General features: G+C 36.9%; 1 protein-coding gene across 1 annotated transcript in view; it reads right to left on the reverse strand.

Moving 5' to 3' along the window:
- The window catches only part of LOC102686598 (guanine nucleotide-binding protein G(q) subunit alpha), a 63,567-nt gene that overhangs the window by 37,906 nt on the left and 4,618 nt on the right, over nt 1-21,043 (reverse strand). Inside the window, exon 2 of the mRNA XM_006626882.3 lies at nt 2,283-2,467. Within this exon, the coding sequence (XP_006626945.1) occupies nt 2,283-2,467 (185 nt within the window). The remainder of the gene's footprint in view (nt 1-2,282; nt 2,468-21,043) is intronic.

Below are 21,043 nucleotides of genomic sequence, written 5' to 3' on the forward strand. Positions count from 1 at the left end.
ATGGAAACAAAGTGCTGAAAGAAAAGGGAACAGCCCCTCCATAAAGTATGTTAAATTAAATTGCTTTTCAAATATTCTGCAATTTAATAAGACCTTGTTGCATTTTACAACACAGGCCGTGATAGTATTATAAAATACAAAAAATATAAACATTCTTACCATTGTTAAGATGAAGGTGTATATCAGTTAACCTAGGTGCGTAATTCTACATCTGCTTCTAGCACTACCAATAATAAAAATAATAATAATAAATGAAAAATTATTTATCAATGGAAAACAATAATGTAATCGTTAAAAAGGTCACTGTTCTACAGCTGAATAAAACTTTACCAGATTAACCCTGCAAAACCTTATTCTACCATTGCCTCAGTACTCTTATCAATCAGTAGTGGATACCATCTGTAACAATTTGATAAATGTTTAAATAAAAAAACGATGTAACCATATAAAACATGTAAGACAGCAAAAGTAAAAAGAGTTTAAATATATCCTCAAAATACATAATCCTGTCAAAAATTTGACATTTACTAATGCTTCATATGTTTTCATATTGCAAACCCCACTACACATAATACAAAAACACAGGGTTAACATAGATGCTGATTTACTGTGTAGGACAAACAGCCACGATAATAACAATACCAATAATAACAGCTGGCAGTTAATTCTTTTGGGTATCCCTAAGGCATTTGTGTTTGGTGAACTGTAAGTATGAAGAATTATTACAAAACAAGTATTCATTAAAAAAACCTTAAGCAAGATGTCAAAATACCATATTTATCCATCTAACCTTATCTGTCCTAGATGCTTATTTCAAATGCGCATCCTGACACATCCTCAGTTCTAATACATTTAGTGTTCCAAATAGAGCCAAAGTAATTAATGTATCAGATAAACTGACTCTAGAGCTCCAGAACCAACTTCCTTGTCTGGATGGATAAGTGAAAGATAACAGTTAAAATTAGATGCCATACACTCTTAAATTTACATTTTGCAGAAAATGTTGCATTAGAGCATTATTTTTTGTTTGCCAAACAATTCTTGCTGCCTCTCTTGCTAGATCTAGGTCACTATTGTTCCAGAGCAACTGATTCACTCATCTGATTTATCGTTTTTTGTTTACAATTAATAAGCATTTCATGAGAAGAACAAGTCATACTTATGGTCAGAGTAGGTGAAAATTCACTTTACTTAAGAGTGTTCTGCAGTTATTGCATTTAGTATAAAATGACTTTACTTCCCCATAAAATGCAATTAGCGGCAGTCAGTGGTTCCTCAAGTTTTCAGTTCAAATAAGATCATAATCATTGTTAACCAAATAAACCAAAAGCATTTAAAATATAGGTTGAGATTATTGTATTTAGTGTACATGTTTGTTCTGTTGAAAAATAATTTCTGATTTTTAAGTCTTACTCAACAACTGGCAGAAAATGTACCAGCATGCACATATCAGTTGGTATACTATTGCATTGTAATTCCAAATTCTAAATTGGCTCTGGGATTATTAATCAGTGTCACCTGTAAGCTGTTCTTGAGGAACTGATGAGTTAAAGCCCTCAATGGTTGTAACGGTAATAGATTTCAGAATCAAATATTAAAAGATATAATTTACCTTTTCAAATTATAAATGAATATTACACAGCAAAAAAATAAACACCCAACAGACCAGTATTTATGTTTATAAAGTTAGGGTTTCATTTTCTAGAAGAAAAATCAATTTATTGTCAGTTATCTATGCATCACAAAGCATAATTAAACATACCTGTCATGCACTGTCAAGTCCCAGCTTCTGGGATTCAAGTCAAAGTCAGAGCCACGAAAAACAAGTCGAGTCTGGAAGTCTTTACAATATACTTACAAGCTTCTAGTGTCAAATGACTGTCAGGTCAAATTTTGAATCATCCGAGAAACCAAACCATTGCCTTTACTTTTTATTTTTTACTGTGTAAAGCCAAAACTGAAGTCCTCAGAAATTACAAAACACATTTTGGGAGGTGGTTTTTAACACTGGCCTAAGGTTTTCCAAAAACAATCGCAGCTCTTCAGGATTGTCTCAAGTGTATGTTATAAAAAACCTGCAGAGATGAAACGCTATTTCAATACAAGAGTTTACATTTTCACCGAAGCTGTGAAGGAGCTAAAAGCTCTTTTGGCACAAGAGATTACTACTTATATTCAGAAAAACACAGCAGGGCAATACATTATTTTTACCAGGTTGGGAGTAAAAAAAAAGAGACAGCATTCTCCTCAGCACCACAGACAAAACATTTTGAAAATCTTACCTTGTTATGTTCATACTTGTATGGGATTTTTAGAGTGTCCATGGCTCTTATCATAGATTGCATGGCTGTGAAGATATTCTGATACACCAGTTTTGTGAAACCCCGTTTGTCCTCATCCGAGTAACCTGAACCATGGATAATTCTCATTTGTTTGATAAACGTGCTTTTGCCACTTTCTCCTGTACCTGTACAGGGGGAAAAGAAAAGAGAAAAATATTTTTTTAAAATCAGTCTTTATTTCACAATTTACAGATACCCATTACAGTTTTCATTTAACATTGTTTCAAGCAAATGTTTTGAAATGGTTGCAAAATCCAAAAACAACAGCTTTGCACATGACAAGTGCAGAAAATACACTTCTCAAAACAAGGTACAACTTCAAGAAGTACAGTACAGTCAATGCAGGTAAAAAGAAGCGAGAGGTTTTCTATTTTTTTCTGACAGAAAGCTTAGGTTATTTTATCAACAAGAGGACTGGGAAAAAATGACAACGTAGGCATTATGTTATAAGAATTAGATAGCAACACACCATTATTGGTGGTAAACAGCCAGTTCAACTGAGTTCATATGTAACCCTGACTGATAAACCAGCATTACTGTACAAAGTATAAATGAACACAGAATTAAGAGATTAAGGGAACTGAAGTTTATTTCACTGTAAAAGCACGACAAACTGCACACTAGGTTTATAGTAAGTTTCCAAAACACAACTAAAGAGCTGTACAAATTATGTAGTGTAAAAAGCTTAGAACCACCTTCAGTATTTCTGCTGACTTGTGGAAACAGTAAGCAAACTGCTACATTGTTTCAAATGAGAAAATCCTAGTCTTTCTGAAATGGTCTAGTGTTACACACAGTCATTTAAAGATATGAGGTACAGCTGTGTGAAGAGAAACTGTTACTATTATTTTTAAAATTAAAAAGGAAATAACAGTAGATGTCTCTCAAAGAGACATTTCATTTGAAGTTAACTTTAGTAATAATACACTCTATAATGACTGTCTCCGAAATGAAGTAAGTGACCATCTACCTACCGAGGCCTCAGACTTTGCCTGACTCAAACCATAATAGTAAAGTTAATAGTTCATAGTAAAGTTGGCTGAGTACCCTAATGTCAGTCATTAAAATGGTCACAAATAATAACGTCTGATGACTGTTTTCTCACCATGAGTGCCTGGAACAATTTAATACTGCCTTTTCCTTTTAAAAAACATGCAACAAAAACAGCATCAATCACAAATTCAACACGAGAACAGGACTCCCCCCGACACCTAAAAATAATCTAGGGAAACCTGCTGATGTGCAAAATGAGAGAGATTTCTCCATACTAAATCAGCAGGAGGTACCTCTTCTTCATTACCGGATGGGGTGCCCACAACTCTGTGGGTAAAGTTTGTTGAAGTATTTTATAACATAAGACCATTCAGACAGAAAGATCAGCATTAAGCAATATTACGTTTATGACAGTCACAAAACATAAAATTATATATTTTGTTCCTACCATTTAGAATCCTTGTTCAAGGTAGCAGTGATGCCACCCTACATCCCAATCTTCTCAGATCTCAGAAGCTAAGTAAGAGCAGGCCTGGTCAGTAATGGGATGACACACCTCTCAGGACAAACTGACCACTGCCGTAGTTGATATTCATGGACCAGAACTTCCAAACCTACATGGCCCAGCATAGCGACCAGGCCCACAGTGTTGATGGATGTGCCATCTTTAGGAAGAGATGTTAAGCCAAGGTGCTTGCGACTTGACACTTGGATAGAGTTCATGCTACGTCCCACTTTAATTCCAACTTTGGCTTATTCGATCCAGTCTTTCTAAAGTTCCCCCTTAACTCAGTGAAGCAATCCCTCACTGCTCTGTGTGATCTGCTGCATAGGGATTGCTGGAGCTTAATGGCCATACATAATAGGAGCTGCAATTCTGTGGCAGAAGACACAGATCTCCCCTTTGTAATCTGAAGTCGGATCAAAAGTGAAGCAAGGCATTTTATTATTAATCCCAGAAAGAATCTTGACTGTCGCCAGTACAATATAAATCCAAAGATTAGAACTTAGGTTTGCATACAAAAATATGTACAAAAGTGCATAGGGAGTGTTTTAATTTAACGTCTAACACTGCTTTTGTCAATTTTAAGCAATATTACATATGCTATGTAAAATGTCTAAATTGCTGGACACATAACTAGTGCTCTTTTGCAAGTAATGTCTTCATCAAATAGATATAGAACAGGAAAAAAGATAAACAAATGACAAATCCATAAGAATTCCACACATGGTAAGAATTTTAAGTTCATTAAAACTATTACTAGAAACCATGCTTGCCATTACAGCTATTCAGGACGGCTAGGGAAATCTGGCTTTTAAAGTCTACTTATTATTAATGTTTTATTTTGGGGTCTCACTACTCTAACACTAAACACTAAATTGTCATGTTTTTCTTTGTAGTTGCCTGTTTCTATAGTTTCTTTTTGACTTCATATGTCTGTTAAGCAAACCATAATATTATTTCCATAACTAGCAATACCTTTGTAAAGTCATTTACAACATTTTACATTTAAAACGTTTAAAGAAGTCATAATAATCTTCTCTGGTTTTGAATCAAAATAAACTTCCCAAAATAAATTTCTAAACCAATCACAGATTAATAGTCAACTTTCACCATTAATCCAGTATTTTAAAAGACAAATCCAAGAAAAGTAATGGTAATCATTGTTAAATGATTAGGTTTTCCTCACTAGTAGAATTACTACACCGAAACGTCTGGAACAAACGGAGAGGAAAACCCTCTGAAAGACTGTGATAGCTGAAATATGTCAGCCTTTCATCCTTGCACAGATTCCTGTGATTTACATAAACTTTACACAGATTTATAGCACAACAGCATCATTTGAATTACAGAAAAAAATACACTGAAATCAGATTTAAAAAATAAACTTGAAGATTTACAAATAAAGTAAAGCACCTAAACTAAAAAGACTTACTTAACTACGATTACACAGCACAGTTACGCATCTGTTTCACGTTTGCCGAGAGCACACTTTACGACATTATATACATGACAAAGACCACTACACAATTTCACGTAAATGTGATTTGTAAAACTTCCACTTCCCTGGGTTATGTAAGGGTTCTGCTTCAGAACTCTTCACATCGCCCCAATTCTACATTCTGTAAGTCAGAAGCAACCTTTTCTTAGCCACTCGGTGAAAACAAAGAATCACTGTTCAAGATACGGCAAAGATCCTCCCTTATTTTCCCCAGCTGTGTCTGTGAGTGAGGAAGGAGGGATGCGAGAGCAGAACTGCAGGCTCATTGGGGTCTGTTGTCCTTTAATGGTTAACAGGTGTGTGCTGATCACAGGGAGAGGCAGGGAGAAGAGAAAGAACAAAGTAGCATGAGGTTTGGAGGGAGAGAGAGGAAACTTCCCCCGTTTGTATAGGGGAGACAAATGCAATAGAGATGAATGAAAAATGTTTTAAAAACCCTAAAATTAGAATAACAAAACACAAATAAACAGTAAATCATAGGGAACTACCTTTTAACAAATTTATAAATGCTGTACAACTGTTTGCAACATTAAAGTATATTATTATTTTTCTTAGGAAATACTACAGAATGTTTAAACATTCAATGTTCAGGTTTTGTTGTTTGCTGACGAATCTTAATTCTTCATACGGAAAATTCCCAGTCTCTCTGAAGAGGCCATCCATGAACATAAAATCAGAAAACAAATTCCTAACCACAAGATATCAGAAATCAGCCAGCTTGTCTTTAGCGTGAGCAGGACTTCAAAGCTTTGGGCGACACAGAAAGTCAACATCAGAGAGCCAAACAAAGGTTTGGATAGAGAATTAATTAAACCACTTTCAAACTGCGATACGGGCAGATTTTCAGCACCAAATTATCCTACAAATTATCCTCAGAGGGCAGTTTCAGACATTGACTGTAATTTCCCTTGGAATTTGGAAAAGTTGGACAGAAAACTCTGGATGTTGTATCACAAATGCTGTTAATTAACCAGGAGTAGATTTTTATATTTGAAATGGGTTTATAAATACTTCTTTTGGGTGCGTGACTGACAACTCAATCTAATCAACTACAAATAGAAGTAAATAAAACTGTGATGATCTAGTGCATTATAATGCAGGTTCATCCATACATTCTTTTTCTTTAGGTGTAAACCAACAAACTCCAATTTATATTAAATTTATGCTGGGGTAATGATACAGCTCATACATTTACGTTGATACAACTTTTTAGTATCAATTAACAGGAAGGGGAGGACCACATACAACTCAGCATCTTAAATCGACCATGTCTTCCACCAAAACTCTGCAGCCAGACAAGAATGACATTGGTCAGAGAAGCAGCCAGGAGACTGAAAACAACCCTCAGACACCTACAATGTTTCATGAGATGGGAGAACCCGAGTGAGTCAACAATAGCACAGGTTCTCCACAAATCTGGGCTGTATAGTTACAATAAAAATGATAATGCCACATCAAAATGTTTTGTTAGTCGTACAAAAAAAAACCTGTTCAAATGTTGCAATTTGAGGTTGTAACAAGAAAATGTGGTAGAGGTTTAAGGAGGTCAATACTTCCTATACCTACTGCGCATTTCTAACAAGACCCAAAAAGTGAGAAATTTAATTATCGGAACACTGGTACTAAAAGGATTTCTGAAGCTGTTTGAAGTAGAATCAACATGAAATCCATCTAAGTCCTTTTTAACCTTTAGTAGCTAGTAGGACTTCATATTTCTCAGTTTATTGCTTATTGCTTTTAGAAAAGAAACATCTCATTCACATTGTACATCTGCGAGTTGCTGACACCTTTGCAGAAAATCTGTGAATTTCAAAGTAAAATCCATACTACAGGCTCAGATGTGAGCTCTGATTTCCAACCACGCGCTCAACACACATCAAGAAAGGGGCTTTGATCCGTGATCCCAGCTGTGACTAAGCAATATGAAGGAATTCTTTCTCATCCATTCATATCATCTGATCTTCTCTGTTCCAGTCTACTGTGCATCAGTGTAGTTCTGAACCCTTTTTTGCATGTTAATCGGAGCCTGCCAGTTCACTGTTTGTCTAGCAACAGGAACAACAGAACATTCTACTCCTCAACATTCCAGTTGTTCACTAAAATACTGGAACAGGCTTTGCAGTTTACTCCTCATTTAGAAAGTATGGAAGATATTTTTTTTCCTGCTATACCAGTTCCTGCAGTCATCCCAAAGGACACAAAGTAATTAAACTAAAAGGAATTCACAGTAGCTTACAATATAGGTTAATGAAGGCTTTTATGGTAGTTCTATACAATTAAACTTTTCTATGTGAATAATTAGGTTTCTCTCCAAATAGTATGCCAGTCTGACAAATTATTTTAAAACAAATGCACTATAATTCTCAATACACAATGTGTTATGAGAATTTTAATCCAATTTATTTTTTTAAATTCAGACATCATACATAGCATACCTGCCTCTCCTTTTTATTCATTCAAAAGAATAACTATTGATGCACTTGTTTTAAACCAATCACAACTAGCTACAACCTTTCTACAAGACAATTAATAATTTGTGAATCAGTTTCAAAAAACAAATGAAAAGCACAGCCTATTTAAATAATTGTATTTTAGAGAAAGTAGGCTGTAAGCACACTAATTCTGTACAGCTATTCAAACATGGCAAATTTCCAAGTATTATTTATTTGTAAGATGATGTGATAGTATTATTAGCCACCCCTCAAATTCTCCCTGCTCTTCCAAATTGTTGTGCATCCTTAAACACAGGAAAGGGCTGAATGAATCTTTTGAAATTTGGCAGATGTTGTTGACTGCACTTTGGTGACCATTTATAAAAAAAGATGTAGAGATTTTTCAAACAGTCAAACATTAATAAGCCAGCAGTAAGACACTGCTGGGCATTGGTTCCACTGGAATAACTGCACGCGTGGGGCATAGTGGTGTCAGTCCTTGGCTTCTTTTCTGTATTTTATTTGGCAAAGTAATTCATATATCTTTAACATTTCAGACATTTTTTAATTGTATACGTACATTTGAATTAAGTTATATATTGCCAACAAACGTTACAGTTCAAGAACCCATCTTTTGCCATTCAATAACTTTTTGAGATCAATGCAGTTATGCGCTTTTCTGTCACCTTTGATCAGACATGTGTCATAAGCACTGAGCTGCCTCTTAGTCATGGTTTCATTTTCTACACCTCTTTTTGTCACTTCTGCTTTGCAACTGTGTCAGTGTGTACTGCCCTCCTCCCTCAGGAGTCAGTGGTTGTGAGAGTCAACAAGCTAAAATTTACTTAGGCGTGCTTTGTTCTCTATGATAAATATTAGGTGTGGGACTTGTTTTTAACCATGTTCTCCACCATATGCTTATCTGCCTAATCAGAACTCATTTTCAAATAATACGTATACAATCCAAACACTATTACAAAGGTCTGAAAACAACTAATTTCTGAACTCCAAAACTAAACAGATCCCTGTGGTTTTGAGAAGAATAGTAACTACTTTGCTTTACTACTGCTGATACGAAATCCAACAACATAACGGCCAGGCTTTACTCCATAGCTCTGGCATTGGCTAATAAAGTTCATCACATCGTGAGCAAATGGGTACATTTTTCATGCCGCAGTGTTATTCATACATGACATTGTGAAACATCTTCTTTGGACAAAAGTGCAATAAAAATGATGAAATACAGTACCACATTCTGAAACAAGAATTTGCAATCGCCTCTTACAAGAATGGTCTATTCCTAGTTAGAGACGTAGCCACCCTGTAGCCCATCCTTGAAGGACACAGCACACGTCTGGGCAACACCTTGAATGGGATGTGCCAGATTATTTTTGATAGTTTCTGCAAATGCTACTTAAAATGTGTGTTTTTACTGGGAAAAACATGATAACCTACAGTATCTGTGGTATTTGGGTTATATAGTTATATATAGGTCACCATCTGCTCGTGCCTATTTTCCTGGTAAGACAGCTAAATACAGTATCAAAGTGGGATCCTAAATAGTCCTTAGTCTTTATTTAGTAAACTGTACCTTAGTAGTATTTAATACTTTTTGCCAGCATTAAACCTTCCTACCAACAGATGCACAGCAGCACAGAAAAGTGTGTATTTAATGCTTATCTAGATTGCAGACATGACTCTAAAAGAATCACTTCACCTTTTGCCAGCTTTTCTGGGGAGAGTGGGATATGGTCATGGCAGGGGATGTCCTACACTTGGCTTGTAAGGTTCATTACTTCTGTAAAACAAATTACCAGCAAGAGGAATCCAATTGGCCCATTTAACTCATTTGCTCACTGTTAACTAATTGATTAAAAATAATGTCTTCTAACCATCTCCTGAAAATGTACCAGGGTGACAGCTACAAAAACAAGGCTGGGTAACATGCACCCCTCTCACAACTTTCTGTGAGAAAAAAGGCCTCCTGTTCTCAGGCTAAAACATACTTCCATGTTTTAAACCTACAGTGCCTTGCGAAAGTATTCGGCCCCCTTGAACTTTTCAACCTTTTGCCACATTTCAGGCTTCAAACATAAAGATATAAATTTTTTATTTTATGTGAAGAATCACCAACAAGTGGGACACAATTGTGAAGTGGAACGAAATCTATTGGATTTTTTGAAACTTTTTTAACTAATAAAAAAATGAAAAGTGGGGCGTGCAAAATTATTCGGCCCCCTTGCGTTAATACTTTGTAGAGCCACCTTTTGCTGCGATTACAGCTGCAAGTCACTTGGGGTATGTCTCTATCAGTTTTGCACATCGAGAGACTGAAATTCTTGCCCATTCTTCCTTGCAAAACAGCTCGAGCTCAGTGAGGTTGGATGGAGAGCGTTTGTGAACAGCAGTTTTCAGCTCTTTCCACAGATTCTCGATTGGATTCAGGTCTGGACTTTGACTTGGCCATTCAAACACCTGGATACGTTTATTTGTGAACCATTCCTTTGTAGATTTTGCTGTATGTTTGGGATCATTGTCTTGTTGGAAGATAAATCTCCGTCCCAGTTTCAGGTCTTTTGCAGACTCCAACAGGTTTTCATCCAGAATGGTCCTGTATTTGGCTGCATCCATCTTCCCCTCAATTTTAACCATCTTCCCTGTCCCTGCTGAAGAAAAGCAGGCCCAAACCATGATGCTGCCACCACCATGTTTGACAGTGGGGATGGTGTGTTGAGGGTGATGAGCTGTGTTGCTTTTACGCCAAACATATCGTTTTGCATTGTGGCCAAAAAGTTCGATTTTGGTTTCATCTGACCAGAGCACCTTCTTCCACATGTTTGGGGTGTCTCCCAGGTGGCTTGTGGCAAACTTTAGACGAGACTTTTTATGGATATCTTTGAGAAATGGCTTTCTTCTTGCCACTCTTCCATAAAGGCCAGATTTGTGCAGTGCAAGACTGATTGTTGTCCTATGGACAGACTCTCCCACCTCAGCTGTAGTTCTCTGCAGTTCATCCAGAGTGATCATGGGCCTCTTGGCTGCATCTCTGATCAGTCTTCTCCTTGTCTGAGCTGAAAGTTTAGAGGGACGGCCAGGTCTTGGTAGATTTGCAGTGGTCTGATACTCCTTCCATTTCAAGATGATCGCTTGCACAGTGCTCCTTGGGATGTTTGAAGCTTGGGAAATCTTTTTGTATCCAAATCCGGCTTTAAACTTCTCCACAACAGTATTACGGACCTGCCTGGTGTGTTCCTTGGTCTTCATGATGCTCTCTGCGCTTTCAACAGAACCTTGAGACTATCACAGAGCAGGTGCATTTATACAGAGACTTGATTACACACAGGTGGATTCTATTTATCACCATCAGTCATTTAGGACAACATTGGATCATTCAGAGATCCTCGCTGAACTTCTGGAGTGAGTTTGCTGCACTGAAAGTAAAGGGGCCGAATAATTTTGCACGCCCCACTTTTCATTTTTTTATTAGTTAAAAAAGTTTCAAAAATCCAATAGATTTCGTTCCACTTCACAATTGTGTCCCACTTGTTGGTGATTCTTCACATAAAATAAAAAATTTATATCTTTATGTTTGAAGCCTGAAATGTGGCAAAAGGTTGAAAAGTTCAAGGGGGCCGAATACTTTCGCAAGGCACTGTAAATATGAATTTCAAAGATTTTTGCTAATCAATGAAATGACTGGGCAGAACCGTGGTAATGACATGGTAAAGAGGTATATATGTATCAAAACAAAGCAGTATGGAGCAAACACCCACAATTAAAAGAGAGCTGGATGTCCTGATTTGCTCATCTACAGTGCATTTTTTCACATCTCAGCATTCCACCTTTGACACTGCATGGCAGGGGATTATCATTCCCCATCGCAAAGAATTAACCTTTGCTCACATATTTAATATTTTAGTACCGTAAAACTGTTTACTCTCATTTTCCAAATGTGTTAAACATAGGGATTTCATTTTAGAGGCACTGGAACGTGAATGTCTTCAGGTGCACCAAGGATGAGCCCTGTATTTTTTCCTTTTGCTTCATTGCTTGGACTGAGAGGAAAAGATAGTTCAAAATTCACAATCGGATTTTCATTTGAGAATTAAATGGCAAAAGACATCAAACAGTTCATTTTGTAAGAAACATTAAATTATAAAAAATGGGCAAGCCTTAATGAATATATGAACCACTTGTTAAATACAGAAATGCACATTAACTTTGAGCCTTGCTTATGCTAGGAAAGTAGGGAATCCTTTGTTTCCTTTACATTCAAATATTAGAGACCTAACTTGTTCTAAGACCTAATGTCACAAAGAATGTCACAGGATTACTGAACTATTTATTCAAAATTTCCCCTCTAGGAAAAAAGTTTAGACATATTTAGCTGACCTGTGACATATCTAACCAGAAAAGACACAATGCACCAACAAGATCTGAACTAAAGGTATCCTGTATTTTAAAATGGAGACGAGTTAACATCTTTAATAACACCTATAAATCAATGCTCTACTCAGTAGTCTCTCCACATTATGAATCTGTTACTGAATATTAGAACTATACAATGAACACCGAACATTTAATAATTTCTAACAGTACGTACATGTTTTAACAATGGAATTAAGTACTCTCTCCCAAGTCAAAGAACAAGCTTACAGAGCCGTTAAGCAAGAGACAAATTTTAGATACACAGCTTGCTTAAGATAAAACAACTATCTGCAGTCAATCTGAAGGCAATGAACTGTAGGAACACACTGTTAAATACTAATGTCTATTTCCTCACATAAAGCCATAACATAAAAAACACAAGGAGGACCAATTTAGAATGTAGAATTTAACTTAATTGTTAAATAAAATATTTCATATACACAGACACTATCAGATGCATTTTAAGCCCTTTCCACTTCAAAAACTAAAGAAACAGATGGAATTTATAAACTAAGAATTTTTCTCTCTTCCCAACTCAAATACAAATGAGAACAGTGTTCCTTCTGGTGAAGAGTAGTCTTGAAACTCTCACTGCAGTCTAACACAAAGCAGCAAAAACCTGTTCTGGAATCTAAGAATCAAGAGTAAGAAAGACAGACACATGACCTCAACAGGGTGATGATATGATGATTGTTACGAGTCATGAAATAAAGATTAACCCCTGTTTGGTAATACCACAACTGAAAGTGCAGAAAAGATGATCTGCCACTCAAAACTGGAACAAAGAACAGATGGTGGATGCTCTAGAATTCGTTTTAGGAAAATATTTTATGGGACAGTTTCAGGTCAATCAGGAACTGTTTCTCAACAACTCTGATTATAGTTGCTTGCTCATTGGGTTGGAATGTCAAGGCAGCAGTAAGTCAAGGACAACAGATCCAGTATAGAGGGGAATTGTAAAGAGTGAACCATACACATCTGAATAATGTTCACCTTATGCGACCTGGACCTCCAGAAGTAGCAGACCCTCCTTCTCTTATCCAGCAGCTGTTAATGGCACAGACAGCTGATACAACAAATCAAGACCAGACACGGCCTCAGCTGTCAATGATCATGAATGCCGGTGATGCACGTCCTTGCTTTCTTAGAACAGGTTCATGGGGAGGGTCCTAATAACTCTTCCCGTGAACTGACCACTTCCAGATCTTGACTACACAAGGAACACAAAGGAAAGACTGATCAATGCCCTGCTAAACTCTGTGTTCTTTAACGGGATAGATTAAAACAGAAAGGTAACAATTTCAGCTAATCTGAATTTCATAACCTCAATTTCCCTTCGGGATCAATAAAGTCTTATCTAAACAGAAGACTGCGAAGTATCAAAGTGAGAAAAGTTGCCATTTGTCCAGTTGCTTGACCCTTTCAACAAATGGGAGCTCCCCATGTTATTGGAGAATCTCCAGGACCACAGGGAGAAAACTTACATAGTGGGAAAACTGTACCAGGAGTAAGTGCACATTCCATCACTTGATCCTGAAATCCACTGAGAGTCAAAAAGGGATTTGTTTAGCTTGCAAGAGTGCAGGGGATTCAGAGAGAGCTTGGCTGGAACACCAGCAGTTCTACTGCTGCGAACAATTACTCTTTACCAGCGGGACACGGGTTCAAGTCCCTTTACCCTGTACCTCAGTTGTGCCTGCACGCCCAGCTATAAGGGTTTACCAACACTGTTTTGCTACACTGCTTATCCTGCTAGCTGCCCATCCTGCAGTAGTCTTGTACTCTCAATTGGCTTAACAATACAAAAACCAGTTTTGCCTCCAATTAGCCACTCTGCTCATGCAAGCACTTTATCCTTAACCTAACCTAGGATTAATTAACTCTGCTTAACACCCTCAATATTTCTATTTTAGAGGCTGGCAATCTCCAGGTTTTAATGTAATGTAACGTTTCTGCTAATGTTAATTTTAAAAGGCTAGAGTGAGGCTCACACGGTAAAGGTACTCACCAAAGAAACCAACAGGTTGGGACCAAATGTCAAGTATTGCTATGGGATATGTTATTAGCAGACCGTACACTAGTGATCTTAAGCTGCAAGGTTAGAGTGATTTAAGTCATCCAGCGTCTCCTCAGCTTGCCACACAGCATTAACCACATGCCAGGTTCACCTACTGCCCACAACTACTAATGAGCTAAAACTTCTCTTATTTCGATTGCATTTTCCTTTAAGACATGATTTCACTTCCTAGTCTTGCCCTGGGATACTAAGATAGTGCCATAGGGGATAAAACTGAAACATTCCACTTTCATCCAGATAGGACACATTTATATCAATATTAAAACTGTCTGCTGAAAAATGTCTTAATTCGGGACAAGCTCCTTAAAGGCAACCAGCAGTACTGACACATTTAGGACACATCTTAATTACATTCTGTCTCTTTTGATGTTGTTGGCTTGTTTTACTGAACATTTTTCTGATGTTATAGATTCCACCTAATACCGTTTTAATTAAAGAGAGCCAAGCTTATTGGTATTTTTATCAATCGTATTTTGTGTTCTGTCCAGATCTGCGAGACTACTCTGACACTATTTTCCATTCTAGATATCCGCCAGGGAAATTATTTATTATTAGCCCTGCATAAACATTTTGTGGTAAGCTATTTAAATTAAAGAAAGCAACCAACACTGTATATAAGAACTGTATATGGACTTCCTTAAAAGTACTCCATTCTTGGACTGATGACAATGGTAGAACTTTATTGAAGTCAGTCAATGGCACAAACCACTTGCAGACAGTACAATGAAAACTTTCTTTGACATCACTACACCCATAATTGATCCCTATCTGATAAAAAATGAAAATCGAAAGTCACTGGCAAGGAATGGTGGCGTCTCAAAAGGCAGGAAACAGCAAACAAGCTATAGTGAATGAAGTAAGGGGCTGTACAAATTGAGAGCTCAGGGCTCTTGTGGATATCTGCAAATGTTTGGCAATATTTACTGCTGCTATACCTTCTACAACACTTTTCTCTAATCAATATTTTCACAATAGAGAACTTTCATTTTGATAAATGGATTCTGTTGATAAATGTATACATTCTTACACACATCTTAAATGTATCGCGCTCTTTGGTAGACAGGCGTCCTTTAATTCTTACTTGATCTTATGTCTAATAATAATGGTGTGCATGTGATGAGAGTGGCAAATGGAAATCCTAGAGGAGTGTGTATCAAGAAAAGAAATTATTAAAAACTCCTCAGTTTAGGTCAATAAAAGATATAGTACGATCATGTCATGTCACGTCGTGAAAATAGGCACTAGATATTCACCGTTCAGAGCTGAAAATGACTAAGATTTTTTTTAACCTAACAAGAACACAGATATCTAACTTTAAAAAATGAAAGAAGAATAAAACAGAGGAAATGAGTAAAAAATGTGAAGTATTGAGTTTTTAGTTACAGGACTTAGCATTGCAACTCCTACAGAACATATAAGCTGCATTTATGTCACGAATGTGTGACTTGTCACATTAAGTATGTCTGGTCAGTCAGGGTGTATCTACAGACTCACAAATTTCCCAAACGTCATGTGCACCAGTTCTGCTGTTTGCCCTCGTCTGTCTGATTGTTTAAAAAGGACTGCAACTCTGTTAACATAACCTGACTGTCAATTTCAGTTGCTGCTTCTTCTGCATAAAAGTACAGTAAGAATTAGTAAACTTGTCATCTGCACATACGTTGGGCAGCACACTGAGTGAGACCCTCTTATACTGAGTTTCCCCAAAGAGCAAATATTATTCTTCACAGCCTCTGCCAATGAAAGCCTTATTATCTCACCTAGCTTCTAGACTGAACTACAAATCGCTTTCTTCTTTTGCCTTACTAGGAGTGAAAATTATATTAAAGAAGGATTATAATGGTTTAATAGATTTCACCTCAGGCTTAGGGCACCGTACAAAATCTACAAGGCTGCGGACTGAAAATCAGGTTTCAGAAACAGTTTACATCATATACTACTTTCAAAAAACGTCAGTTCAAAATTTCACTTCATGAACCACTGTAATTTGGCATAACCAAACAAAAGTGAAATGAAACTCCAACTTAAAACTTTACCAAAATGAGAAAGACATTTGATATGGCCAAAATTTCAACACATAGGCCTCAATCCACTGAAATCTGTAGACTGGCAACATCAATTGTGCCCAATTACCATTTGCTTCATCAGATAGCATTATTCAGCAAAAATGGTACATGCACTTTTTATTCCGATATATTATCAGTTAAGTCAAATTAAAACATATTCTCAGTTACCATGACGACCAACGCAAAGAGCATTTTCTTCACCAGTTTGTGAAAAGGGCCTTATTCATAGATACAACAGCAGCATCCCATTCAAGATCTGAAATCATGAGCCTACAGTACACTCCGTAGTAGAGTAGAGAGCCCTATCCATTATATCATGCTGCTACAAAGAATGTAAGGCCAACCAATTTGGCTCATATTGACCCTATATCCACTGATCATAGTATCACTGTTTTACTATCTTCATCCATACAAAATCCCAATAAATGAGAGGTATCTCCATTAATCTCAAAAGCAGGAGGTAAACAAATTAATTTTAGCACATATAACATAATTGACTGCTCAAATTCAAAGAAATCCTTTAAAAACTATTTCATCTGTATACTGTATGATCTATTCCGAAATTTAAAAAAATCATTTGCACTATTTGAGATTCACAGTAAAAACTAAGGATATAAAAAATAAAAATACCCCCAAAACATGCTCAGTAGTTTGTAACACTGGATTAAAATGCAATAATCATATATTTATATATATCAATAACTTTGAGCCAAGAAAATGTAAAATGCATTATAAAATGAAAATAAACTCACACATTTCATTGCTAAATGTGGTGAAAATACAATATTTAATTGCAACAAGTGGTGCATGTTGGTCACTGAATTGCAACTAAATCCCACACTGGCTAAACGCTGCTCAAGTTTGCAGAATCTGGCCTGGAATTTCCCCAGTTATTCTGCAGGGGGGTCAATTTCTCACTTCTCCACCTGACCTGCTGGCTCCCGGCTGGGCATTAAACATCAGCACTGGATGAAGCGGGTCCCTTTCGCTACATGCACAACGAGTTGGGATCCTTTAGACTTAGAAAAGTCTAAGAAATGCAAGCAGTTGTAATTACCATTATGAAAAAACCCCTACAAAAACAGACATTGTTGCTCACATATTTACAATGTCCATTTGACAATGTCAGAATGTCCAACACTTTAAAAAGGTGACAGGAAAACGCCTGCAAAACTCTTTTGTCAGGGTTGTCTGCCTGCTGAGTAGGCAGGTTTATAAAAGGACCTTAGTTTCACCGCAGTCATGTACTGCATGACAAACAGACAATGCATTTAATTACCACCTCGCACACATTTTAATAAAATGATTCAAGAGAATTTGTCTGTTTTTATATAGTTAATGAAGTCAAAACAATCAAGTGTGACATTTGGTTTCTGATGATCCCTATTAGAACAACAAAACTGAGAGAGCCTTAACCCGACAAGAATGAACTGAAAGCTTGTCTGCCACCATAGGGACCGCTTCCCTTTTCATTATAAATACATTCCCTGCTATCGGGTTTGACCATTTTAACTGTGCGCCCATTTGAGCAGCTGAACCTTTTAGTAGAAATTAAAAAGCTGACCATTCCATTCATTGCTACGGCCATTTTCATGACCAGAACCAAAATATTATGAGCGAAGTGATTACATATAGTGGTGTGCTCCGCAATATTTTAATGCCCTAAAAAGATTATACAAAATATAATTCGCCCACTTTCTAAACATGTTCATGTTCAACTTATTTGTTGATTATTAACCATTGTTTAGAGCAAAAATTACATATTGGAGACCCAGATGGAGATCAAACACCACCAATGGCGTCCTGAAAACATCAGCACACATTTATCAGAGCCTGTCCAAAAGTGCCACCCCACCTGGCTGGGCTGTAGGTCTGTGCTCTGAAGTTGCCTTCTCAGCAGCAGAAAAGACTACAGTGGGCCTGTGAAGTCAGATCTACCTCCCTTACTCTTCGGTGTACAGTCACATCTTCGGCCCTGGGAAACGGGGTGAATTCAAAGTTCCAAATTTCACACTATATTCCCATATCATTAAGGGAGATATGGAACAAAATATCAACAGCACAGAGTAAAAAAAAAACTTAAAAAATACGGTACTTGGCTGGCTTCGGAACAAGTTGACCAAAACTTTGGTGAAAGTAGTTTTTTGTGCATATTACATAAAGGAATCCTAGAATAGACAAAACACCCCTGCAGATGGGTCACAGCACCAAACTTTTTCACATTTTATATTTTCTATTTAGATTGCTTAGTTGTATAGCATTGAGGAACTTTACCTCTAACTACAATTAAGAATTTCCTAGAATATGTTTACTCCTGTTACCTTGAAATAGTCAGTAATCTCCTTACATTACTAAAAAAAAAGAAAAATCATGGACAGCCACAAAATTTGGCATGGCAAATTCAATCTTTCATGGCCACTTAGAGCTCAAGTGCATGAGTCTAATAAAAAATACAATCCATTTTGAAAAATGAAGAGATTTTTGTTTGCAAACTAAACCAATACCATGCATACAGACACTAGCTTACTCCTTGCAAATTGGGATTTTACTGCGCAGTATTTAGAGGCCAACAGTATCGATGGGCTCAAATGATACTGTACCTTATAATCTATTAGCTTCTACCGACCAGGTCTGCTGCAAATGTGAACTGTTTGGATCAGACAGCAAAAGAGATGGTACACTTGCTCCCAGTAGGGGATACACCAGATGGGGCACACAGATCACTTTAAAAGTATTACTTAATAGGCAGGCTATATATAATTCCCCTGTCATCCTGTGTAACAATTGCTACAATGTCAACAGTACCAGAACAGCCTCTCCATGCTATTTAAATGAAGATGCATGTTCTTGTCATTATTCTTGGGCATCGATCAAGAGACATCTTTGTGCATCAGGTTTGTGTTCTTTGCTGTTACAGCTACAGTCCGTAGCTTGAAGGATTACAAGGGAGAAATGGAAAAAAAAAGAAGAGCTCGGACTCTCAAGGCTTCCTTCTGTAATTTAAAGATTTTACTAAGAACATTTATTAAATCCACATACTGCTCTGATCATAAGTGCGGGTTGAAAAGAGATGGTGTGTAGAAATTATAGTTTAACACGTGATCAGTATTCAGAATTAACAGTATATTTGTGTTATCTTACTGCCAGCTTTACATTTGCCTAATAAATCTGTGAAACCAGGTACAGTACAGGAAATGTGCTCTAAATTACGTTGACTGTAAAAAGACACCCCTTCTCACTTCTACATTAACAGCACTTAGCGGTTGCCCTGAAGCTGAAATCAAACTGTGCCAAACTGACAGATACAGTTTGAAAGAGCTGGAGCTGCAGTGATAAAGATGACAGATGGCTATCTAGCAGTGGACTTAAACCGAATCAAGCTAAAGGCAGTTTGTACAGCAGTCTTTCTAAGTCCACCACAACAAGATGCCTCCCACTTACTGAACCGGTGGACAGATCCCCCACATCAAGATATTTTTTAAATAAGAATGAAATGGCACTGAGAGGATGTGTTTCAAGTATTCTGTGTATCACACATGCTTATGCCCTTATATTTCATATAAAATCTTAATGCCACTGCATGTAGGGCACCCAGCATTCACAGATCCACGTGCCTGCTGCTTTTAAGCACAGCTGTGATCTTGGGTACATGACTGAACACTTTGTTGAGCTCACAACAGGATTATTTTTCATCCTTTGTACTAAAACGTGTTGGCAGCTGCTTTTTAACACGTATCTAGAATCGAAGGTCTTCACGTTTTGAGAAGATGAAAATTGCAAAGGTGATGACCAAGCAACTCGGCTGTTCGATTCGGTTAAATAAAGAGTTCAGCTAGAACAAAAGTCAGCAGGTAATAGGGTCCCCAGTATCAAGGTCAGCCCCAAAACCCTGAGCTAACTGATCACTTGTGTTGGGGCATCTTATTTGCATGCACTGTGACCTACAGTATGCTTCTGGCAAATTTTAAACATTCTGAATCTGTCACGACAGCACAAAACCCAATTACAAAATACACTTAACTTTATCCTACCAAATCCTGTTAAAACATTAGGATTCTGTATTTCTAAGTGTCTATGCCTATTAAAATTCAAAGGCTATATGTGGTTAATTCTTATTCACAACTTAAGAAGGTATCCAAGTGTCTTTTCTCTTGGCTACTGAAAACAGCCATGAGACAGCCGTCCCAGGTAAAAAAAGAGCTACAAGGTTTTTTTTCGACAACGCGTCTGAAGGCTGCTGCAATCATGGCAACTCAAAACAACTAAACGTCTGTGTCAGCCCTTCTCAATATTTTAACCTAGTAAGAAGGAACTTTCTATATAAATTATTATATAGGTCATTATTAAAAAACACAAAAACTGTTCAGAAACCTCAGTACTGAATAATGTGCTTCATTTATAACTTCAACCTATCCCAATTACAATTTACATCTAAGCAGTCAGTGAACAGTTTAGTTAGGAGTAAGATACAGTATATATCAACAGCAAGCTAAATGTACAGATTCCAACCATCATTCAAGGTTTAGAAAAGGCCTCCACTTCGATACATACATAAATATATTTTGTTTTTTGAAGTGGGGATCAACAGAATAATTACTTAGTCTTGCCTGTTGTGAAAATAATAAGATTGTTCATTCATAATAGGATTGTTCATTATTTCCAGTCCAAGATGCTGAATAAATATGGAGTACAGTTTGTCACG

The sequence above is a fragment of the Lepisosteus oculatus genome, chromosome 3, assembly GCF_040954835.1.
Source record: "Lepisosteus oculatus isolate fLepOcu1 chromosome 3, fLepOcu1.hap2, whole genome shotgun sequence".
Lineage (NCBI taxonomy): Eukaryota > Metazoa > Chordata > Actinopteri > Semionotiformes > Lepisosteidae > Lepisosteus > Lepisosteus oculatus.